The sequence below is a fragment of the Monodelphis domestica genome, chromosome 5 (genome assembly GCF_027887165.1).
Source record: "Monodelphis domestica isolate mMonDom1 chromosome 5, mMonDom1.pri, whole genome shotgun sequence".
In the NCBI taxonomy this organism is placed as follows: domain Eukaryota; kingdom Metazoa; phylum Chordata; class Mammalia; order Didelphimorphia; family Didelphidae; genus Monodelphis; species Monodelphis domestica.
In genome coordinates this window covers 85,541,866-85,568,196 of record NC_077231.1, presented here as the reverse complement: position 1 = coordinate 85,568,196, position 26,331 = coordinate 85,541,866, and the positions used below count along the sequence as shown (strand labels likewise).

Below are 26,331 nucleotides of genomic sequence, written 5' to 3'. Positions count from 1 at the left end.
CTAAGTAAGTTTTACATTTATGTCCTTAAAGACTTGAAAATTAGCCCTTCTTTTATTCATGATGGAAGATTTAAGAAACATGTGAACAATAGGCAGTCCATCATCTTTCACATTGCAAAGCATACTATCTGATAAGTACCCACAAAAAAAGCTATTTTTCTACAAATTGCTACTAATTCAAGTTGGGTTATCTTTTGGGACATGGGGAATTCCATTTTCCTTGTATGAATCAACCTACCATAATAGGACTATTTGACTAGAACACGGCAAAATAGTTATTCTTTGGTGGAAACATACCCTGCCTCCTTCTGAGAACTTTCCCTGTCTATTATAAAATTAAATTGGTTCCATGTGATCAGATTTCATGGGAGGAAACAATGAGGAGATAGGAAAGCTGGATTCTAACCCTGCCTTTACCATGATTTTTAGGACAATCTTGGATAAATCCCTTTATCTCCCTCAGCCTCAGTCAGTCCAACTGCAAAATGGAACTAAGGCTCTACCTCCTAAGCAACAGAGGGATGTTCTTAGGACAAATGGCATGTGATCAATAGAAATTTGTTAATTGCTTTAAAAAGAAAAATAACATAGAATGCAGCATTATTATATTATTGTCACTAGGTATTGGGAATTTTGTCTCCTTTTTTTCCCCTACCAGAACCTTAATTTATTCCCTCAGTATTGTAAAGGGCAAAAGAATGCAGTAGAAAGATGCATTCCATCGTTATGAGTCTCAGGATCCTGATCTGTAGAACTAGAGTGCGTGGGACAGGCTGAAATTATTTTTAAGGTCCCTTAATTCCAAACTTATGATACTATGATCGTACTTCTCATACATTATCTAAGTATATGAATGTAAGCTCCTGATGAGTAGGGATTATTTCATTTGTTTGCTCTGTGATCAGTGTATTGACCCAAAGCCTGACATATAGGAAGCCCTGAATACATTCTTGTTGATTGGTTGATGCCTTATCTTTCTCCGTTAGACTACAAGCTTCATCATCTTTCTAACTCCTGAGATTATAAATTGTAGAGAATGTGTATTAGGAGCTCCCAACATGAATAAAACCATAAGTCCAGTCCCTATGTCTGCTACTCCTGATGCCTAGCACAGTTCATTTTAGGTATTTTGTTAATGTTTGCTGAATGAATAAATCCTTGACTTCTTTATTTTTATTTGCTTCTTTATCTTATAATTAGAATGTGGGAGCTGGGGATGGAGAGGAGAATCTATTTCAGGATTCTTATTGCTTGCATCTAATTAACCAGGGAAGTGAGAGGCCACTTTGTGGAAGCTAGGTAGTAGAGGGGATGGAGAACCAAATTTAGAGTCAGGAAGACTTTAAAAAAAACTCCCCTCCCCTTACTTTTTGCCTTAATAACAAATCTAAGATGGAAGGGCAAGGGCTAGGCAAATGTGATTAACTGACTTGCCTAGGATCACAGCTCAGAAGTGTCTAAATCCTAACGTTATATTCACTGTGCCACCTAGATGCCCCTGGAGTCAGGAAGACTTGAGTTCAAACCTGGTATCAGATTTTTACTTCTTGTGTGACCCTAGGCAAGTAACAACCCATTTTCCTCAAGTTTCCTCATCTGTGAAACAGGGATACTAACTCCAAAGTGTGTTGTAAGGATCAAATAAGATAAAATATTTGTAAAATGCTTAGTGCCTGGTACATAATAGATGCTCTGTAAATGCTAACCATTTATTGTTATTGTTATTATCTAGCAATCTATTGTTGGAATCAAGAAGACCTAGGTTCAAATCTTGCCTTTGATACAAATGAGCTGTGTGAACTTGAACTTGGACTTGGACAAGAGACTTAATAACTTCTCAGTGTACAAGGCAAATTTCTAAAATTCAAAGTTGCAGAACAGGTACCAGTTTGCATTGGTAGTGAGTTCTTCCTCTCAGGGAATTCCCTAAATCAAAAACATCACAGGGGGAGGTCCCCCTGACCCTTAAAAATAAAACAGAACAGAATAAAACAGGGAGTTATTGCATGTTCATTCATTCTACAAATGGCACATCAGTTATTTCACAGTGCAGGTATTTGGAGTACATGTCTGAGGTTGAGTCCTGTTAAAATTTTTCCATCCAACCTTAAAGAAAATCCAGACATGCTAATAGCTTAGAAATCATTCAATTTCATGAGTAAATTCTCCATTTTGCTGACCACCTTTCTGTTACAATGTGATTATCCTTTGTGGTCTTATCTTTCTTTCTGGTGGTCTAGCCTTCACCTATTCAAGTGCTCTATCTTTACTTTCCAATTTTTCAGTCCGTTTCAGCATTTTGCTCTGGTTTGGTGCTTGGGTAATCAATTTAAAATGTGAGCAAAACTTACTTTCTTGTATTGCATTAAGAATTTCTGAAAAGTCCACGTCACTCTTTGGGCCATCAGTCTGCATTGGCATATCCAGTGGGTAACCTTGCAAATCCACCCGGCCTTCTAAAGAAATGAAAAAATATGCAAGGAATTGGCAGTTGTTCTGCAGAGAGCCCAAAAGAGCATTTGGACTCCAAAGAGAAGCAGCGTCAATTTCCAAAAATGGGGAGCTGGTTTTTAATGCCGAGGGGCTTCCCTTTCTAAGAGATGATTTTCTGTTCTTCTCTTTTTAAATTGACCAGGACATTTATTCTCCTTGAGGCAAAGAGGAAAAACAGTCTTTCTACAGCAAAGTGCAGCTATGATTTAATTCCTGGGCCATCCAATTTATGAACTCAATTATTTCACTGATTGGTAATTTCCTATGGCAATGATGACCATACGGCAAACTAATGCTCTTACAAGGTTATATAAAGCAGTCAGTGATGATCGGTACTGAAATGGTGATCAGAATTTCAAATAATGGCTAAAAGTAACAACTTTTTTCTTCTAGTTAGTATTTAAAAAACTATACAAATAAAGCAAAACAAAAATCAATTGAAATTATATGAATCACAGAAATTCGAAGTTGGAAAGGTCCTCTGTGGCCATCTTGCATCACATTTTACATTAAAAGCATCTCCTTTATAACATCCCAAGTGATCCTCCTGGAAAAACTCCAGTAAATGAGAAACCACTTTCTGTTTAGGTAGTGCATTCCACTTTAAGGACAGCTCTAATTGTTGGACTGTTCTTCCTTATACCTTAAAACTCAGAGACACAAGGACATAGTGAATAGGGTACCAGATATAGATTCAACAAGAACTGGGTTCAAATCTTGCTTCATATTCTTATAAACTGAGTGATCTTGAGCAAGATGCATAACACTTCTGCCTCAGTTTTCATATTTAATTGAGGCAAATGTTGCCTTTATGAGGACCCTTCTAGCTTTAAATCTCTGATCTTAACTTGTATCTACAATTTCTAGCCCTTGCTATTAATTCTGCCCCATGCCACCAATCAGAAGAAATTTAATCGTACTATGTGTTGTGGCAAGAACATTCACTTCAATATAATTTAGCATCCAAGACATTAAAAAGCTTTATTCTGCACATTGTTATAAGCCAAAGCATGAAGAAGCATCACCTGCACATGCAAATGGACTTCTCAATAAAAATAATTCCTAAGAGGTATAAAGAAAATCCAAGGACATACAACTGGTCAGTCTTTGTTCTTGGGGATAGTTTGCTGGGTTCCAAAGGAAAATAAGCAGAGGTTTTCTCATATGCTGGTCTGTTGATAGCCTCTGAATTCCATATGAGGAAAGATTGGTTTTGGGGAGAGTGTTTGCCCAAGAACTGGGGTAAAGGAAGGCAAAAGGGTGGGGTTAAACATGACTGCCGATTTTGTTTTTGTTTACTGAAAAAAGCTAATTGCTAAAATGTCATTACTAAGATCAATAAAGAGAAAACAATGCTCAGCCTTCTCTCTTCCCCCCAACACACACTTCAAATTCTAGAAGGCAACCATCCAGTTTCTCTTGAATCATTCTGGGGAGACAGGATGATTCAATGGACAAAACGTTGGCATCAAAGTCAGGAGACCCACGTTTAAAAACAAACACTAACTTCTTGTTACCTGTGTCATTTAAACTCACTGGGCCTCGCTTTTCTTATTTATAAAATAGGAAGTTGTACTAGGGGGTCATTGAGGTCCCTTCTTGCACTAAATATATTATCCTCTTCTCCAGGCTAACTATCCAGAGCATCTGAAAATATATGTATTCAGCTGTTATAGCAAAGGACTGGGAATTAAGACTATATAAGTTATTATTTAACTTAACACAGTTATTTTATTATTTCACCACATGAAATAAAGGAGACAGAGGAAGCATGCTACTATGAACAGTCATCCCACTTCGCATCCCACCTCTGTCACTTATTAGTTGTGTGATCCTGGACAACTCACTTCATCTTGCTGTTTCATTTGTTTTGCCCTTTCCTTCTGTCTGGAACCAATAAAAAGTATTCGTTCCAAGACAGAAGAGTAGTAAGGGCTAGGCAATGGGGATTAAGTGACATGTGCAGGGTCACAGCTAGGAAGTGTCTGAGGCCAGATTTGAACTGAGGATCTCCCATATCTAGACCTGGCTCTCAATCCACTGAGCCATCTAGCTATCCCCATCCCATCTCTCTGTTTCTTAAGCAACTTTGTAAGACTTATCCACTAAGCCATTGATGGCTAATTAGATATGAATTGATGAAAGGAGTTCTCACACTAGTTGTTCCCCACCCTGATTAGATCTCAATTCCTTTTGGGAGAAGGGGCATGCCATTTCATAAGACTTTGTCTAGACCCCTTGTCTTATAGATCTGGCTTAAAGTGGGATCCAACTTTTTTTTTTCCTTTCAAGTGCTTTCTAACATGTGAGACAAATAAGAAAAATAATTTTCACAGAAAGCTGACTTGACATTGCAAAAGTGCTCCAAGGACTACTCAAAGTAACAGGTGAGTGATACCTCCTGGGACAGTGACCTAGTGTGGCCAAATTCCATAAAATAAGAAATATCCAGCATGAAGAATGAATGGTTGAATGCTGTGATATCCAATATCTTGGCATTTAGCATTCTTGTTATAAGGCCAGCCCTTATTTGGACTTCTTAATTGGGCAGTCATCACTGAAGCCCAGACTAACAGCTGTTGACTTCTGTTGGCACAGAATAATTCTGTGTTCTACTCCATGTGAAACTGGGTTTCCACAGAGGTTAAGTGACCTTTATGTTCCCCAATGAAAATTCTTATTGAAAGATGCTCAGGAGAATTCCTACTTAAATCACTTTTGATTGCATTAAACATGAATAAGTTAAGCATGATTTTTATTTTTGACAATAGTGTTTTTTTAGCATTTGTTTTCCAAAGCACACATCTCATTGACAGGTGAACATATTAGCAATGACAGAAAAGTAGGTTGCTTTCATTAAACAACCATTTGGTGCTTCTCTTTCAGAGTTCCCTTCATTCCAAATTAAAAGAATATTTTAAAAGAAATAAAATTTTTGAGATAAACAAATATGTCTATTATCTAGGAAGAAGAGTCATTTAAAAATTATATAAGTAGATATTCAGATGGATTTCAAAATCAACTTAATTGTAAAATTTAACCTATAAATTTGAAAGATGAGGGTCAGATGATAGTACAATGACATGATTTCAGGACTGGTGAAATGATGGTTACTCTCCCAAACCCCCAAGCATTAGAATATAGAAGACTTAAAGGAAATCTCTGGGGATCTGTCCTTGGTATTGTGCTATTCAACATTTTTAATCAATAACAAAGATGCCATTCTTATCAAATTTAGAGATGACACAAAATCATAAAGATGCTTAATATATGGAATGGCAAAATCAGGTTCCAGGAAGATCCAAACAGGCTGAAACAACTAGTTAAATCCAAGCCAATGAAATTTAATTAGGATTAATGGCAAAGTTCCCCTCCATGTCACCCTTCACTTGATAGCTCCAGTAGTGTCCTATGACCTCTAGGTTCAAGTAGTTTATCCTCTGGCATTTAAAATTCTTTACAACCTGCTCTCTTCTTACCTTTCTAGTCTTTTTACACTTGAATCTTCTCTACTAATTTTATGATCAAACCACACTAGCTCACTTCCTTTTCTTTACCTGACATTCCACCTCCCATCTCTGTCCCCCATGACTAGAATGCTTTTTATCTCACATTAGCCACATAGCTTCCCAGACTTTTTAAAAAATCAGCTAAAATCTGTTCCCCTAAAGAACATTCTAGGTCCATAGTCCCTCATCACTAGCTGGCTAATATCTTCCCCTCTGAGATTCCTTTTCATCTATTCTATAAATCTGTTTGTTTGTACTCCTTCCTCTACAGATCATCTCCTTTATTAAAATGGAAGATCCTTGAGAACAGGGACTGGTTTTGCCTTTGTATCCCTAGAAACTAGCACAGTATCTGGCACATAGTAAAAGCACTTAATACATTCTTGTTGACATGATAATGTATCCCCAAATCCACAAGTATAAGATTGGGGTGGGTAGGGATGGACAGCAATTTTTTTGTGGAAAAGTCCTTGGAATTTAAATGGAATTTAAAATTCAATAGATGTGGACTAACAGTGTAACCTGAGTAATGTTCTTTTGGGCTATTTTTACACAGTGCCTGAATCACAGAGGGTAAATATCTTACTCTACTCTCCACTAGGTCAGACCATATATGGAAAACATTGTGTCCAATTTTGGTATAACATTTTAAGAGAGGCATTGGTAAATTAGATGGAATAAGCCCACTGTCTGACAATTGGTCAAGTGAGGAAACTCAAAACAAAGTAATATAAGATAGATTGATACATTTAACCTGGAGAAAAAGAGACTTGAGAGAAAGGTAATGGTTTCAAATATCTGAGGAGCGAATTCGAAAAGCAAAGAGATTAGATTCATTTGCATAGCTCCAGAAGAAATGCAAATAGTAAATGTAGACAGATTTTGGCTGAATAAAAGGAAGACTTTAACAATCAGAGTTCCTGCAAAAGGGAATAGCCTGATATATAGGGTGGTGAACTCTCTGTCACTGAAGGTATTCAAATATTATTTGTGAAACAGTTCCCATCTCTGTGAAGCCTAGTAAATCTTTACTAATATTAGTACCTTTTCTCTCTGTTGATTATAAACAACTTATCCTGTTTATGTCTCATTTGTGCAGAATCGTTTACATGTTATCTCCCTATTAGATTTGACATTCTTAAGTACAGATTCTGTTTTATGCCTTTCCTGGTATTTCTTAGCACTCAGCACAGTGCCTTACACATAGTGGGTACTTAATAAATATTTGTTGACTTGTTGACCTAAACACTGAAACTCCAGTTTCCAGCTTTCTCAGCTTAGCAGAGTCAGGAGATTTTCAAGTCCTGAACTAAGAGTACAATCATCAAGTCCTAATGGAGCACTCAGCACGTGTACAGTAAGTATTCTTGGAGGAAGGAGCTCCCAGATAATAAGAAAGAAATTCAAGGGCACTTCTCCAATTTTGCAAGGCATTCTTCCACACTAAGAAATTCAAGAGGTTGTATGACATTTGTAAGAGACTGGGGCACCTTCTTCTCAATCCCTCCCCACCAGTAGGTAAGACCTGGCAAAGCAAATGATTGAAAATGCACAGACACACACACACACACACACACACACAAAATGAGGTCACCAGGGTTTCTTTGCTTGTTTTCAAAAATCAATAATTCTGTATGCATTGTAACAATGGCAGTTGGAGCACATCAGTATGACCCATGCCATCTCTTCTTCCCAAATAGTGGCTGCAGCTCCCATATTTCTCAAGTGACAAAATCTAAGGTTGCCCATGAGATTGATCTTTCTCAAATGGCATTGTTAAGGCTTTCACACAAAATTAAATTAATTGCTAAGTAAAACCAGCTGCAAAATAAGTGAGATATAAAGAAATGAAATGTTGAGGTTGGGCCTGATGAATAATCACTGGTGAGTAATAAGTGATTAAAGAGGGTACCGAGGGAGGATGAAATTTCTGAACATGTGCCCAGGCCACTGCCAGATGTCTGACTGATGCACTTGTACAAAAACGTGTCTTGTGAACTCCCCCTCCCACATCCATGCCCACCCTATCACATGGTCAACGCATGATGCTAACAAGATTCAATCTTTGCCTGGATAAGGTACAATTAAAATGGAATTAAGTTTAGTTCCATTCCATTCAAAAACAAAACACCTACAAATACGTTTCAGTGTCATGGATTGTATCCTTAAGGTCAGCAAGTTTCAGATAGTCATAAATGAGGAACCTAGCAAAAGAGCAAGGCTCATTAAATGCTTTTGTGAGCTTTTCACAGCACATCTATGATGATCATAGAATCATACATATGCTTGGAGCTGGAAGGAAATTCAAAAATCACCTAGTCCAATACTTCACATTTTACAGATGGGGAAACTGAGGCCCAGAGAAACAGTGAAACAGTGACTTGTCCAAGGCAACAGAAGTAGTAAAAGTTAGCCAGAATTGAAACCTAGGTTGTATATCTCCAAATCGAACCATGTTTCAACAGCAACTCATAATTCAACCCCATAAGCATTTGCTTAATATCTCCTTTATGCCTGCTAATAACCAAGATGATCAGGAAAGGCCTGATGTAAGTCTTTTTTTAATGCTTTTATGAATTTTTTATTTTAATAACAATTTCCATATAAGTTTTCCAAAGTAATATTGTCTTCTTCCTTTTTCCCCTCTGCCATCCTAGAACTGACAATTTAATCTGGATTATACATGTCTTTTCATGGAAAACATATTTCCATATTATTCATTTTTGTAAGGTAACAATCTTATAGAACCCAAATCCCAAAACATAAACCCAAACAAAAAAGTGAAAAATCATATATTTTCACATTCATTTCTACACCAACAATTCTTTCTCTGGAGGTGGGTAGTGTTCTTTTTTAATTTTATAATATTTTATTTGATCATTTCCATGCATTATTCATTAAAGACAAAGATCATTTTCTTTTCCTTCCCCCCATTCCCCGTAGCCGACGCGTGATTCCACTGGGTATCATATGTGTTCTTGATTCGAACCCATTGCCATGTTGTTAATATTTACATTAGAGTGTTCGTTTAGAGTCTCTCCTCTGTCATGTCCCCTCAACCGCTGTAGTCAGGCAGCTTTTCCTTGGTGTTTCTACTCCCACAGTTTCTCCTCTGCTTATGAATAGTGCTTTTCTCCTAGATCCCTGCAGATTGTTCAGGGAAATTACACCGCCACTAATGGAGAAGACCATTACATTTGATTATACCAAAGTGTATCAGTCTCTGTGTACAATGTTCTCATGGTTCTGCTCCTCTCGCTCTGCATCACTTCCTGGAGGTCATTCCAGTCTCCATGGAATTCCTCCACTTTATTATTCCTTTTAGCACAATAGTATTCCATCACCAACATATACCACAATTTGTTCAGCCATTCCCCAATTGATGGGCATCCCCTCATTTTCCAGTTTTTTGCCACCACAAAGAGCGCAGCTATGAATATTCTTATACAAGTCTTTTTTTCCATTATCTCTTTGGGGTACAAACCCAGCAGTGCTATGTCTGGATCAAAGGGTAGACATTCTTTTATCGCCCTTTGGGCATAGTTCCAAATTGCCCTCCAGAATGGTTGGACTAGTTCACAACTCCACCAGCAATGAATTAATGTCCCTGCTTTGCCACATCCCCTCCAGCATTCATTACTTTCCTTTGCTGTCATGTTAGCCAATCTGCTAGGTGTGAGGTGATACCTCAGAGTTGTTTTGATTTGCATCTCTCTGATTATAAGAGATTTAGAACACTTCTTCATGTGCTTATTAATAGTTTTGATTTCTTTTTCTGAAAACTGCCTATCCATGTCCCTTGCCCATTTATCAATTGGAGAATGGCTTGGTTTTTTGTACAAATGATTTAGCTCTTTATGAATTTGAGTAAATAAACCTTTGTCAGAGGTTTTTATGAAGATTTTTTCCCAATTTGTTGTTTCCCTTCTGATTTTAGTTACATTGGTTTTGTTTGTACAAAAGCTTTTTAATTTGATGTAGTCAAAATTATTTATTTTACATTTTGGGACTCTTTCTATGTCTTGCTTGGTTTTAAAGTCTTTCCCCTCCCAAAGGTCTGACATGAATACTATTCTGTGTTTACCCAATTTACTTATGGTTTCCTTCTTTATGTTTAAGTCACTCACCCATTTTGAATTTATCTTGGTGTACGGTGTGAGGTGTTGATCAATTCCTAATCTCTCCAACACTGTCTTCCAATTTTCCCAGCAGTTTTTATCGAATAGTGGATTTTTGTCCCAAAAGCTGTGATCTTTGGGTTTATCATATACTGTCTTGCTGAGGTCACTTGCCCCCAGTCTATTCCACTGATCTTTCTTTCTGCCTCTTAGCCAGTACCACATTGTTTTGATGACTGCTGCTTTGTAATATAGTTTGAGGTCTGGGACTACAAGGTCCCCTTCCTTTGTTTTTTTTTTTCATTATTTCCCTGGATATCCTTGATCTTTTGTTATTCCAAATGAACTTTGTTATGGTTTTTTCTGAATCAGTAAAGAAATTTTTTGGGAGTTCCATGGGTATGGCACTAAACAGATAAATAAGTTTGGGTAGGATGGTCATTTTTATTATATTGGCTCGTCCTATCCATGAGCAGTTAATGTTTTTCCAATTGCTCAAGTCTAATTTTAGTTGTGTGGAGAGTGTTTTGTAGTTGTGTTCATATAGTTCCTGTGTTTGTCTCGGGAGATAGATTCCTAGGTATTTTATTTTGTCTAAGGTGATTTTGAATGGGATTTCTCTTTCTAGTTCTTGCTGCTGAGCTGTGTTGGAGATATATAGAAATGCTGATGACTTATGTGGGTGTATTTTGTATCCTGCAACTTTGCTAAAGTTGTTGATTATTTCAATTAGCTTTGGTTGAATCTCTAGGATTCTTTAAGTAGACCATCATGTCATCTGCAAAGAGTGATAACTTGGTCTCCTCCTTGCCTATTTTAATGCCTTCAATTTCTTTTTCTTCTCTAATTGCTACTGCTAGTGTTTCTAGTACAATGTCAAATAGTAGAGGTGATAATGGGCATCCTTGTTTCACTCCTGATCTTATTGGGAATGCATCTAGTTTATCCCCATTGCAGATGATATTAGCTGATGGTTTTAGATATATACTGTTTATTATTTTTAGGAATGAGACTTCTATTCCTATGCTTTCTAGTTTTTTTAATAGGAATGGGTGTTGTATTTTATCAAAGGCTTTTTCTCTGTCTATTGAGATAATCATGTGATTCTTGTCAGTTTGCTTGTTGATGTGGTCAATTATGTGGATGGTTTTCCTAATATTGAACCAGCCCTGCATCCCTGGTATAAATCCTGCTTGATCATGGTGGATGACCCTTCTGATCACTTGCTGAAGTCTTTTTGCTAGTATCCTATTTAAGATTTTTGCATCTATATTCATTAGGGAGGTTGGCCTATAGTTTTCTTTCTCAGTTTTTGACCTGCCTGGTTTTGGAATCAGTACCATGTTTGTGTCATAAAAGGAGTTTGGTAGAACTCCCTCTTTGCTTATTATGTCAAATAGTTTATATAGTATTGGGATTAACTGTTCTCTGAATATTTGATAGAATTCACTGGTGAATCCATCAGGCCCTGGGGATTTTTTCTTAGGAAGTTCTTTGATGGCCTGTTGGATTTCATTTTCTGATATGGGATTATTTAAGAATTCTATTTCTTCTTCTGTTAGTCTAGGCAGTTTGTATTTTTGTATATGTTCATCCATATCACCTAAATTGGTGTATTTATTGCCATATAAAAGGGCAAAGTAATTTTTAATGATTGCCTTAATTTCCTCTTCATCAGAGGTGATGTCCCCCTTTTCATCTTTGATGCTGTTAATTTGCTTTTCTTCCTTTCTTTTTTAATTAGATTGACCAGTACTTTGTCTGTTTTGTTTGTCTTTCAAAGTACCAGCTTCTTGTCTTATTTATTAAATCAATAGTTGTATCACTTTCAATTTTATTAATTTCTCCCTTAATTTTTAGGATTTCTAGTTTGGTTTTCTGCTGGGGGTTTTTAATTTGGTTGCTTTCGAGTTTTTTTATTTGCATTTCTAATTGATTGATCTCTGCTCTCCCTAGTTTGTTAATATATGCACTCAGGGATATGAATTTACCTCTGATTACTGCTTTGGCTGCATCCCAAAAGGATTGAAAGGATGTCTCGCCATTGTCATTTTCCTTGATGAAATTATTAATTGTTTCTATGATTTCTTCTCTAACTAAATAATTTTGGAGTATCATATTGTTTAATTTCCAATTAGTTTTTGATTTGGTTTTCCATGTACCATTACTGATCATTATTTTTATTGCCTTGTGGTCTGAAAAGGCTGCATTTATTATTTCTGCTGTTCTCCATTTGTGTGCCATGTTTCTGTGACCTAGTGTATGATCTATTTTTGTGAATGTGCCATGTGGTGCTGAGAAGAAGGTGTATTCCTTTTTATCCATATTTATTTTTCTCCATATGTCTATTAATTCTAATTTTTCTAAGATTTCATTCACTTCTTTTACCTCTTTCTTATTTATTTTTTGATTTGATTTATCTAAATTTGATAATGGTTGGTTCAAGTCTCCCACTAATATGGTTTTACTGTCTATTTCTTCCTTCAATTCTCCTAGTTTCTCCATTAGAAATTTGGGTGCTATGTTATTTGGTGCATACATGTTGATTAGTGATATTTCCTCATTATCTAAAGTCCCTTTTAACAAAATATAATTACCTTCCCTATCCCTTTTGATCAGGTCTATTTTTGCTTTGGCTTTATCAGATATCATGATTGCCACTCCTGCCTTCTTTCTGTCAGTTGAGGCCCAGAAGGTCTTACTCCATCCTTTAATTCTGACCTTGTGGGTGTCTACCCACCTCATGTGTGTTTCTTGAAGACAACATATGGTAGGGTTTTGGATTCTAATCCATTCTGCTATTCGTTTACGTTTTATGGGTGAGTTCATCCCATTCACATTCAAAGTTATGACTGTCACTTGTGGACTCCCTGGCATTTTGATATCCTTCCCTAATTCTAACCTTTCTTCTTCAGCTCTACCTTTTAGTCCAGTGATTTACTTTAAATCAGTCCCTCTTGTACTTCCCTTTCTACCCCCCTCCCTTCTTATTCCCTCCCTTATTTCCCCTGTTATCTTTTTAAAATTTCCCCCCCACCCTCTCCCTCCCTTGTACTGCTTCCCTCCCCACCAGTCTGTTTTTTACCCTTCTACTCCCCTATAGGGTGCAAATCTATTCTCTTCCGCCAATGGATTGGATTGTTCTTCCCTCTTTTGGTCAGTTTGGGCTCAGAAATATACTTTAGAAACTTCAACTTGGCAACCTATGAACTGATGGAAATACCTCTTCTTACACATGACAAATTATTCTAATCTGGTTCCTGGAACCTGGACTTCCTGTAACCAAACTGTTCCTTTCCCAGGACTCTGGCTCACAAATCCTGGTAGTTTTTCTCCCTGACAAATGGAGAAAGAAATGGTGCACCACTCCAGTATCTTTGCCAAGAAAACCTCAAATGGGATTACAAAGATTCAGACATGACTGAAATAATTAACAATATCATTTAATCAATCAACTAGAGCTGATTAGGAACCTAATAGGTGCTAAATACTGGGGTTATCTATCCTCAAGGGGTTTGCATTTTACCATGGGAAATTACTTGTAGAAATAAAAGTAACTAAAATATAAATACAAGGTGATGGTAAAAGCCACTAATATCTATGGAGATCAGAAAATGACACATGAGGAAGGTGGCACTTGAGCTGATCTTTGAAGGAAGCTAGGGTTTCAGAGAGATAGACGTGAAGAGAGAGGTATAATATTCCAGACCAGGGGGGCAGCCAGTTCCAAGCCACAGAAGTGGAGATAGAATATTATATAAGAAATAGCAAGTAGGCCAGTTTAGCTGTTCTGTAGCTTAGTCTAGTATCTGGCACAAAGGAGTTAATAAATGCTTGTTTACTGACTAATTGGGTTTGGTTGATATTGTTTTTCAATCATTTCAGACATGCCCAACTCTTCATTCCCCTATTTGGTGATTTTTTTTGCAAAGATACTCAATCGGTTTGCCATTTTCTTCTCCAGTTCATTTTACAGATGAGGAAACTGAGACAAACAGAATTCAGTTATTTGTGCAGGGTCACATAGCTTGTGTCTGAGGCCAGATTTGAACCCAGGAAGAGGAGTCTTCCTGATTTCAGGCTTTGTGCTCTCTCTACTGTGCCACCTAGCTGACTGAGAGCAATATGTAATAATTCTGGAAGTGCAGGCTTGAGCCATTTGGAGAAGATGATTGATTGATAGATAAATAGAGCATTTAAGTGCTTATTATGTACCAGGCATTATGCTAAGTGCTGGGGATAACAAAAATAAATACAGAAAATCAAGATAATCTCTATTCTCAAGGAGTTTGCATTTTAATAAGAGAATACAAAACAAAAGGGAGCTGAAGAAAAGGGAACAGAGAGAAGTATCCACATGAGGCGCAAAATGGAGAAATCTGCAGTTAGGAGTAAAACCAAGGAGGAGGGTCATGGTTAGCTTGGACACTTCCTGAAAAGGAAGTTCCATGGAGGCATACTCTAACAGAAGCATTTCTGGGACAAAAAGATTGAGGGGCTTTAACTGCCACAGAGAGGAGTGTACATGATCTTGGGGCAAAACAAGGACAAGACAAGAAGCCCTAAGGTTTCTTGAGCAGAGAAGGTTCCAAATGAAATCTTTTTTTTTCCTTTCGATATGGCCACGGTATTGTTTTGTTTTGCTTGTCTATATTTTTTTTTTATTATGAGAAGACTTTTTATTTAAGGGAAAGTGATGAGTTAGTAGAAGTGATACAGGTAGAAAAATATTTCTACACCATCAATCAAATATTTAAAACATTCAGAGGAAACAATTTAAAAGGAGTTCAGAAGAAGATATAAATATACAGGGCAATTTGGATATTGCTTTGTTAAACCTAACCTTAAAGCCCAAACTATATGTAAGAAAAATTCAGAATTGACTACTTTTTTGTTCTTTGTATAATATCAAAGTGTTCATGATTGTTAATGTTTTATTAAATTTATACTATTTTTAAAAGGGATTAACACTTTGGTAATGGTGTAGAAGATGAATTGAAAAGGAGAGAAACTTGAGACAAGGACTAGGTGGTTTTTGCAATACTCTATATGAGAAACAATGAAAGGATTATGTAGCAGAGTTGAAATGTGAAGGGAGAAGTATAAGTATAGATGTGGGAGACATACTAGAGTGGTGAAATTGACAAGATGTGGCTACTTCTGGACAATGGAGGGTGATGGAAACTACATAGTACAGAGGAATTATCAAGGATGACTCCAAGATGGTGAACTTGGGTTATTGGAAGGATGGGGTTCCCCCCTCACAGAAATAGGGAAGTTTGGAGAACTAGTGAATGTGAGTAGAAAGATAATGAGTCCTGTTCCCCTTAACTCTTTTCTCCATGCTAAACTTTCCCAATTGTTGCATATGGCATGATCAGAAGGCTTTCACTATTCTAGTTCTTGGAATCATAGTTAAAGTTGGAAGGACCTTGAAAATTATCTAGTCCTACCCCCTTGTTTCATAGAGGATGTAAGAGATGCAGAGAAATGAGCTGTCCAATGTCACATAGGCAGGTTCATCATATAAATCAAGGATCAGAAGGGATCTCAGAGATGATTGAATACAACTGTATTACTTTGCAGATGGGATAAACTGAGGTCCAGGTGAGGATTGGTAGAGCTTGAATTCAAACTCTTGCTTTTCAGACTCCTAATACAGTGCTCCTTTCATGTTATTAAGCAAGGGGCACTGTTTCTACATATTTTAAACACCTAAAATCTGAATTTCCTCAAAAGTTAAAACATACACAGACAAAGATTTTAAATATTACCAGTCCGTGACAACATTAAAAGAAATACCTAATATGTTAAGAAAGAGGATTGAATGTCAAGGAAGACAAGTTAGATTCAAGAAAAATGTAAAATTCAATTGAAATAGAGCAATAGGGTTAGAAAAGATTGGGAACCTTAATCCTACCCTCTCCCTCCCCCCAACATTGGTATAAACCTATAATTTCATTAGAGTAGAGAACTCCCAGCATGGGAAATCCTCTGCTGATGCAGATTTGTGACTCATCTGCAATTTATAATCTTAAGAGTTTTCTGTGGCTTTGAAAAGGCAAATGGATTACTCAGAATTACCCACCAATGTGGCTCAGGAGCAAAACTTGAACCTGGGTCTTCCTAAAGCCACATTTCTAACTTCTAAACCTTGTTGACTACTTTCTATCCTATAACCAAAACTTTATAATAAATGGATAACCACCTGCAAAACCAAGAAAAAGACCAAAAACTTAAGGAGGAAAGTACAACATATTTGCTATGTATTCTTCTTGATGAAAGGAAAAAGCAGTAGGCAACTATGAAATCAAACTCAAAAATTCATTTTATTACCAGTTTGTCTTTGTTTTAATTGCTCAACTCTCTGGAACATAGGAAATTCCCAGAGTGTTCATTCCTTACAAGTGATCTAAGATCATGATAACCATTGGGACATAGCACTGCAGGGCTCTCAAGCAGTACAAACTAGCTAAATGTGATTTGCTTACTTTAGAGCTATTTCTTCTGGATAAAATATAACCCCCTCAACATGAAATAGAAAGCTTGCCAAAGTTTCATTCACACCTACTTTCTGATAAACATTTTACATAGCCTCTATTCTATTCTCAATTACAGTCAAAATGGTCTGGCATGCTCACCTCCACCTTTTAAAATTTAAAATTTAAAATTTAAAAATCCTAGTCTTCTGCAGTTGAGGAGCTGCCCCTAAAAAAGCCTTCCTTGGTAACCCAAGTTTTTAAGACTCTTTTCAGATGATCATGAAGCCTGGAAAAACTTATATGAAGTAACAAGTGATGTAAGCAGAACCAAGAGAACACTGAAAGCAATAACAACAATGAATGATGATCAGTTGTGAATGACTTAACTATTAAAAACAAGGCAAGGATTCAGGACAACTCTAAGAGACTCATTACCAAACAAACAAACAAACAAAAAACAAAACAAAACTGGATATCCACCACCATAGAAGGAACATATGGAGTCTAAATGCCAATTGAAACATACCACTCTTTACTCTATTTCCTCTATTAATTTTTTTCTAGTGTAAGCAATATTTGTCTTATTTTACAACATGATGAATATGGAAATGTGTTAGATAATAATATATGTACAAGATATATTAAAAAGAGACTCTCCCTTGAAATTATTTCGCATTTACTTATGAGTGTATATGCTGTATTCTTCAGCAGAATTTAAGGTTCTCAAAAGAAAGGACTTCATTTTTTTCTTCTTTTTCTTTCATAGTTTTCTTCAAGATCAAATAGAATGGCAAAGGCAATAAGGCCATGTTGGTGAACCTATGGGATACATGCCAGAAGGGGCTGCTCCCTTTCCCCTCTCCATGTGCACCTGAGGACATTTTTCATATCACCCACCCCTCTGCCCAGAAGTACAATGGGAGATTTTTCTCCCTCCCCTGTCTCAGGTAACGTGGTGGTGGGGCTCATATGCAGCCTGAGGGTTATAGTTTGGGTACTTGGTCTCTAAAATGCCAGCTCTACACTAGGGGCTTAGTTCAAAGACATGAGGACTTTCTTAATGATCCTAGCTGTTAGTGTATCCCACCACAATATTGACTCCCATTACCTTGCATCAAGGCTGTAAATGCACACACACACACACACACACACACACACACACACACACACATATAAGTGAGGGAATGTCAGTACTGACATTGTATATTTAGTAACTTAGGGCTTAAGATTTTAAAAAAAATATTTTTTACTTTCTGATGTCTAGACTATAAGCTCCTTAAGAGTAGGAAATGTTTTTACTTTTGTCATTGAATCTGCTGAACTTAGTGAAGTACTTAGTATTTAGGAAACCTCATATATTCCCTAGCTGTGCAAACTTAGGAAAGTCACAATTTCTATGAGCATCTATCAATTAGTGGTTTGGATTCTGTAACTCCTAAGGACCTTCCAGATTTAGCTCTATGGTCCCCGGATTTGAAATCCACATCAGTGAAGGAAATGACCACACAAGTGAGATCTTATATCTATCATTGTGCATTTGTTCTTCTATCTTTATAAGCAACTCAGAAACTCAAATAAGAAAAACATTCCCAAAAGCAGATTTCACACAAAATATATGAAACCAATTTCCCAAGTCAAGCATTAATAAACACCAAATGACAGGGTGGGAAATGGGGATTAAATTTAAGAGATACATATGGAAATTCACTTTAGTTCTTTAAAATGCATTTAGTCACATCTAGGTAGTACAGTGGACAGAGCCTGGAGTTGGGAGGACCTGGGTTCAAATTTGGCCTCAGACACTTCCTACCTGTGTAACCCTGGGTAAGCCCTATAAACTCAACTGCGCAGTCCTTGCTGCTCTTCTTTCCAAATTGTCTCTCTTATTAGAATATACGGGGGCAATTGGGGTGGCCCAGTGGATTGAAAGCCAGGCCTAGAGTTGGGAGGTCCTAGGTTTACATCTGGCCTCAGACATTTTCCAGCTATGTGACCCTGGGCAAGTCACTTAACCCCCATTGCCTAGCCCTTACCACTCTTCTACCTTGGGACCAATACACAGTATTGACTCTAAGACAGAAGGTAAGGGTTAAAAAAAAGAACATACATTCCTAGAGGGTAAAAACCATTTTAACCTTTTTTTCTTTGTTTACTCATCACTTAGATCAGTGCCTAACACACAGTAGATGCTTAATAAATACCAGTTGATTGGGCTCTGAAAAACAAAAACCACCTCTACCCAACAAGCAGGTCACACTTTGCCCTCTCAGTGTACTTTCTTTGCTAAAAGGAAGAGGAAGAGCACATGTCTAAAGAAAGAATTCAGTGGGTATTTTTAGAAACCACAATTTTGTTGCTCAGCAAATGATAGCATGGAAAACTGATCCTGATGTGCACATCGGTTCAAGCCAAAAATATCTCATTTTTTTTCCTAAGCATCCCCTAGCCCACCCCTTTCTTGACTAGGTTCTTATCACACATCTAAAAAAAATCCCAATAAAACAGATTCAAATGAACCCAATGAAGGATGATTAGTGTTATTTCTGAACCAGAGGGCAAAATGTCCTGAAACATTCTGCATTCACCTTCAAACAGGGTAGAACATTTGTACTGAACTATAAAGCCGACTTTATCACCTTTTGTCCACAAGATTTCAAAGTTTCTTGGAAGGCTACAGGTTCCAGCACTGTGGGAAGTCATTGTCCAAGGAGAAGAACTGAAACATCATTTCCTCCAAGGTTAATGCTGCAAAGGATCATAGTGAGGATGGAGCTTCCTTTCTCCTTTACCTACCTCTTGGTTCTCCCTCTCCCTTTTTCTTTTCTTTTAATTGTTTCTTTTGAATTTAACAATCATAAAAAGCACAAGTGCCACTATACATAAGCAGAAAAAAAAGAAAAAAGATTGTAAATGAAACCATAAATTTCTGCTATGAGGGTTTACTGACCCTGTGACCCTGGGCTAGTCATTTAATGTTTCTCAGCTTTGATTTTCCTATCTGTAAAATGAGGATAATTATAGCCATATTGTCATGAGGCTCAAAAAATATGTAAAGCATTTCGCAAATCTGAAAAGGCTATATAAATGTTAGCTATTATTATGTAAGATTTTTTAAACAGTGATTTATATTTTATACAGTGGTAAAAAATTGCCCTCTTGTACCCCATTTTGGACTCGTGTGTGTGTGTGTGTGTGTGTGTGTGTGTGTGTGTGTGTGTGTGTGTGTGTGTGTGTGAGAGAGAGAGAGAGAGAGAGAGAGAGAGAGAGCATCTTTGAACATTTATCCATTTACTTCCTTCTTCCATTTCTCTTTCTTCCTTCTTCTTCCTCAAAATTGGGACAAGGCACCTGATGCTAAGAAGATGGGAATGGTGGGTTAAGTATGGCATATTGTGACCAAGCACAGAATGGCTGATGGCTAAACATTCTTCTGGGCAGGGAGACCAAGTAGTTATTGTTTGACACCAGAAGGCAGGAGTCTATTGAAGATTTAGGCAGATTTTTGTGACTGTCTCCCCTTCTGCTCCTGCCAGTTCTCTAGCAGAATCAGTAGCTTGGCATGGAATAACAAGCTTAGAATGACAGGACCAATAGAGGGGCCACATGGAAGAATGATATGTCTTAAATCACCAGGGCTGGTCTTGTGACCAGGTCAGTATTTTCTGTCCCATTAGTCCTATGCATTTATGTCCCCTCTGATCTCAATCTTAAGAACTCCTATGGGCAGCATTTTATAAATTGATAGGACCCTGAACTGGGAGTCAGGAGAATCTAGATCCAAACTGACCAATCGGTTAGCTTACTAATGCTTTATTTTTCTTCATCTGTAAAATAAGGAGGGAGGGGGTGGCTCAACAGTGCCAACCAACTCAAATGCTTTATTCTACTACTTGACGAAAGTGTTTCTAGAAACAGGTCTTGGTGCTTCAGGTCCTAGAGTGTGGCTGCATGACCTTGACAAAGTTATTTTTTCTTGGATCTTCATCTGTTAAAAAAGGGGACTATTTGGTCATGCCTAAGATGACTTGTAGTGAAAAACCAAAATCTATGAAGCTGAGAATTAGGACAGAAGAAAAGTCCATTATAAAAATAAGTGTAATTTTGCATAAATACAATGTAAATAACAACCTTTACTGTCCTTCAGTTTCTTCATCTGTAATGTGAGCGGTGGGGGGTTGTACTAGATGCTCTCTAGAGTATTTTCTAGCTCTAAATCTATATTACTTTGATAATATGAAATTTATAATTTATAAATAAATGTTTATAAATAAATAAAATTTATAAATAAATAAAATGTATAAAATTTCATTTTATTTAAAAGAAAATAAGGAGGTAATAAGTGTAATGGAACTATACTATAAAAGTTACTGGTAGTGTAGAGGAAAGCTATCACTGAAGATGGCTGTTAAGTTGCAGAAGATTACATTCAAGAAGGGAAAGAGTAATATAACCTTCATCTATCTAGATTGAAACATGAAGAACATATCCATACAGAAATGTTCATATCTTAGCCTGAGAAGGTAATCTAACCTCATTATTATCCTTAAGATATGGAATGTGACACATGACTAGAAGATTATGAAAGAGCCAAAAAGAGGAGATTAAATAAAAGAGACAATGGAGGAGCTTTGGATTTAGAGAATATGTACTCATATGAGGCCATTAAGGTGTATATGCTCAGAAGGAGAAATACATTTTATTACAGTGGGGGTATATTATAGAACAACCAGCCAGAAGGAAGATATAAATGATGAAATAGAGAAATATCCAAACCTAGCATGGAGATGTGATATAGTAGTGTTGGGAAACCCCAACTATGTAAATAACTCTCAGAGCTCTTTAATACAAGTATTGCAGATGAAGTTATTGATTTGAATTGATTTTGATATGCAGATGATATATTTATTATAATATTTTCATTCTTCAAAAGAAGACATAATGAGGGAAAATGTCCTTCTGGAATTTTATCAGTAAAGGGAAACTAAATGTTGAGGTGGAAATGATGGAATTCTTGGGAGGAAGTAGACACTTGATCACAGAGTTCCTAATAGAGGACAAGGGAAAAATTGGATCTAGTTCAACATTCACCTTAGGTTTGGGGTAGAAAGTTGAAAAGAGGGCAACAAAAAAAGAACAAGTAAACTCATGGCTTTTGGGGCTGTTTGCCCCTATAATTTTTGACAAATCATGCAACTTCTGAGCTTCAGTTTCTTCATTATAAAATGAGGTGTTTGTACTAAATGGCTTCAAAAGCATCTTGTAGTTCTAAACCCATAACCTATCATACAAAAAGAACTTGATCCCAGAGGAATAGGAAGTTCTAAAGAATGAAATCACAATGATATTAGACCATTAGCTCTGTGATATTAGGGATGACTTTTTTTGCCTCTCTTTGTATCCCTAGCACTTAGCACAGTGCCTGGCACATAGAAATTACTTAATAAATAGAGGAAGGCATTTATGATATCATAAAAAAACACTGAATTTGGAGGCTGAGGAACTGGATTTGAATTTCATCTTGTTAACTTTATTTCAGGATGACTTTAGGCACCTAAATTTGCAAACTAAGGGACTTTGGACTTTACCAATAGCTCACCTATCACTCCCTTAGGACTCTGGGGCCCTTCAATCTGTCATGTAGATGAATTTTCTACATGTATTGTACTTCCAAGTAAAATCCTTGAGAGCAGATGCTGTCTAGATTTTTCTTTTTTATGTATCAAACACTTAGCCTATTGCCTTAATACATATATTTTTATTCATTCACTCATTCATTTATTCACTTATGCCATCTCAATCCTGTAACTCTAGGTTTGCTTATCTGTAAAATAAAGTTGGGCAAGATTATCTTAAACAAGCCTTTTAAATTCTAGATTCTATGATCCCTAACTTATTTAGATGTATAAAATAATGGAATGAAGTATGTATGATTGAAGACAAACTCAAAGGAATGTGACATAAAACAGTGACATCAGGTGTATGAAACCTAACAAGATGAAGTTGGCAGAGGATGGTAGGAAAAGCAAAAAAAATTTTTTTAATTATGCTGGCCCAAAAGAAAGAGTAAAGAAGACATATAAACACTAGTTATCATTGATGGAAAAAAGAGGAACATTAGAGAAAGGGCACAATTTGACTGATTTTCCTTCTAGTTTTTTTTTTTTTCCCTGTCAAGGACAATCCTGAGAATGAGAGAGGTGGTAAAAATTGGATAACAGGAAGTCAAAATCTAAGTTAAGTGAAAGGGAAGAAAGCCCCACAGCTTTCCCTGGGAGTTCAAAATACTGACAGAATTAGAGAATGTGATTGGTGACCTTTTTAAAATCATGGAAAATAAGAGACATGCTTCAGAAATAGAAAATGTAAATGTTGATTTTTTTTTTTTAAAGGGAAAGCAGAGGACAAACTGTGGGAGTAAAAACACCGAGGAAAAGCAACTGCTTGACTACAGGGGTTGAGGGGACATATCTGAGGAGAAACTCTAAATGAACACTCTAATGCAAATACCAACAACATGGAAATGGTTTCGAATCAAGAACACATGTGATACACAGTGGAATCGAGTGTCAGCTATGGGAGAGGTGGGGGGGGGGGAGGAAAAGAAAATGATCTTTGTCTCCAGTGAATAATGTTTGGAAATGCTCAAATTAAAAAAAATGTAAAGGGAAGATGGGTTATTTTAGCTACATTTCACTGATCTTGACTTTTGACTCTTGGCAAATTTCTTGAATATGCATAAGCATTTAGAAAGGGAAGGGGTGATCACTAAGATCTATGATGGGTTCCATCAAGAGCACATCATTTCAAAAAACTTAATTTCATACAAAAATGAGTAATTTGGAAATGTGTTTTGCTTGATAATATACATATAACCCAGACTGAATTGTTTGTCAACTCCAGGAGGGGGAGAGGGAAGATGGATGGAGGGAAGATGGGAGGGAGACAATGTGAATCATATAACTCTGGAAAACTTATGTGGTAATTTCTTATTAAAATAAAATAAAGAAAATTAGTTTTAAAAAACTTAATTTCATCTTGGGCACAGAGAGTAGACTTAGCTTTGTATATAGTATGTCTGTATCTGGGTAGGATATTTGACAAAGTTTCTCCTGATATTCCTATATAAAAGATGTGGGCTAGAAGACAACATAATTATGTTGTTTTCAGAACTTGTTGGATATCTGAACCCAAACAGTAGTGATTAATAATGTCAATTTCCTAGGAAGTCTCTAGTGGAAAGTCTTAGGGATTTTTCCTTTACCCTGTTTTGTTCAGCATTTTATCAATGATTTGGGGGAAGGCAAAGATAGCCTGCTTGCTGCTGGGTTTATACTCCAAAGAGAAGAGGAAAAAGACTTGTACAAGAATATTCATAGCTGCGCTCTTTGTGGTGGCAAAAAAAAAATGGAAAATGAAGGGATACCCTCCAATTGGGGAATGGCTGAACAAATTGTGGTATATGTTGGTGATGGACTACTATTGTGCTCAACGGAATAAAAAACTGGAGGAATTCCATGGGAACTGCAATGACCTCCAGGAATTGATTCAGAGTGAAAGGAGCAGAACTAGGAAAACATTGTACACAGAGACGGATACACTGTGGCACAATTGAATGTAATGGACTTCTCTACTAGCAGCAATGCAATGACCCAGAACAATTTGAAGGGACTCATGAAAAAGAACACTATCAATATACAGAGGAAAAACTGTGGGAGCAGAAATGTAGAAGAAAAACAACTGCTTCATCACATGGGTTAATGGGGATATGATTGGGGATGTAGACTCCAAGCAATCACCCTAGTGCAAATGTCAATAATATGGAAATAGGTCTTGAACAAGGACACGTGTAAAACCCAGTGGAATTGCACGTTGACTATGGGAGGGGGTGGACGTAGGGGAGGGAAAGAACATGATTCTTGTAACCAAGGAAAAATATTCTAAATTAACTAATTAAATACAATTTTCAAAAAAAATAGCCTGTTTATCAAATTTATATATGAAATGAAGCTAGAAGAGAGAGCTATTTTGTAAGTGAGTAAGGATAGCCTTAATAGGAAAGAATAATGGCATATAAAATTTAATAGGGACAAACTTACCTTGAAGAAAAAGAGTAGACATAGGTTGTAGGAAGAAGATTTGTGAGTTTTACTAGCCTGTAACCTTAATATGAGGTAGTAGTGTGGCATAGCTGATGAAGAAGCTGATGCTCTATAGGTTAGGCTATAATGAAATCAGTACATGGGAGGGAAAAGTATTATTGTGCTTGTCAAATCACATTCAGAATATTAAATGTAGTTCTGAGAACCACATTTTAGAAAGACAACTAATATTTTAAATTGTACCCAGAAGTAGATGAGTAGGATAGTGAGAAGACCAAATGTGCCATGTGAGGATCAATTTAAGGAACTGGGAACATTTGACCTGGAGAAGAGAAGACAGATTTGTTGTTGGTCAGTCGTTTTTCAGTCATCTTTGATTCTTTATTACTCTATTTTGGGTTGTTTTTGTTTGTTTTGCAAAGATAGTGGAGTGGTTTGTCACTTCCTTTTCCCTCTCAATTTACAGATAAGTAAAATGAGACAACTAGAGTTAAGAGACTTGTCTGGAGTCACATAGCTAGTGATTATCTGTGGTTGCATTTGAATTCAGGTCTTTCTGACTTCAGACCTAGTGCTCTATACACTGTGGAACCTAGCTAATAGTTCAGCTATTTAAAGAGAAGCACTGTGAAAAGATTATACTTGTTACATTTGCCACCAAAGATCAGAGGTAAGAGAAATGGGTAGAAATTACAGAGATACCAGGGTTAATTTGCTCTAAGAATATAATCATGGGAGCTTTCCAAAAGTAGAATGGATTGTGTCTGGACACAGTGAATTCTCCATCATCGAAGGTATTTAAGCAGAGGCTCCATTATAGTATTTGCTATTGGGGGAGTTTGGTCTCCTCTAGATGATCTCTGGTTTCTTCCAACTTAGCAAACCAAGAGTATGCATGAGTGCATAACATCTTAATAGGATAGAATGTCATTTAATAAAGCAATTGGAAGATAATTTCATATATGCATCAAAAATAAAATCTATATTTTAAGAAATATTCTCAAAACAGAGTGTCAGGTCTTAGTGCTAAAATAGTAAAGGTAAAGGGTATGAGGGGATGGGGATTAAAAAAGGAAAAAAGAAAATAAGGCCAACACACCAATTATATGAAAGTGTGGAAAGGAACTGCAATAGATGGCCAAGTTGAAAACTCATTGAAAAAAAGTTTTAAAAAATGAATTTGTCAAGTCCTAAATGAGAATAAGATCCAATGAGGTAGTCATTTTGGTTTTATAAAGCATTATTAGCCTGATTCTAAGTATATTTCCTTTGGAGTTTGACAGCCCTGGGAGATAGTTATGATGTAGCAGGTAAAATACAGTCCATCCCAATTTCGGATTCCAACTTGTGGCATATCAATCAAATCAAGGAAATCCAGGCTGTGTCCATAAGGATCACGAAAACATACACTTGGAACCTGAGGGGTATCTTAATGACCATGTATTACAACCCCTCCTTATTTTAGAGATAAGGAAACTGAAGTTTATTGAGATTAAATGACTTGTCCAAAGTCACACAAATGGTTGCATTAACTATGGTTACAGAAGATAAGAGATATAATTCATAGTTTCAATATATCTGAGGGGCTGGAACAAGTGTGAACTCACAGGTCCCAGTCCTAGATTCTGTA

General features: G+C 36.7%; 1 protein-coding gene across 2 annotated transcripts in view; it reads right to left on the bottom strand.

Moving 5' to 3' along the window:
• The window catches only part of ANO4 (anoctamin 4), a 475,191-nt gene that overhangs the window by 218,433 nt on the left and 230,427 nt on the right, over positions 1–26,331 (bottom strand). Inside the window, exon 5 of one of the 2 annotated variants that reach the window (XM_007503277.3) lies at positions 2,352–2,456. The exons of the other annotated variant lie outside the window; for it this stretch is intronic. Coding sequence (XP_007503339.1) covers positions 2,352–2,456 — 105 coding nt within the window. The remainder of the gene's footprint in view (positions 1–2,351; positions 2,457–26,331) is intronic. 2 annotated transcript variants of the gene reach the window in all.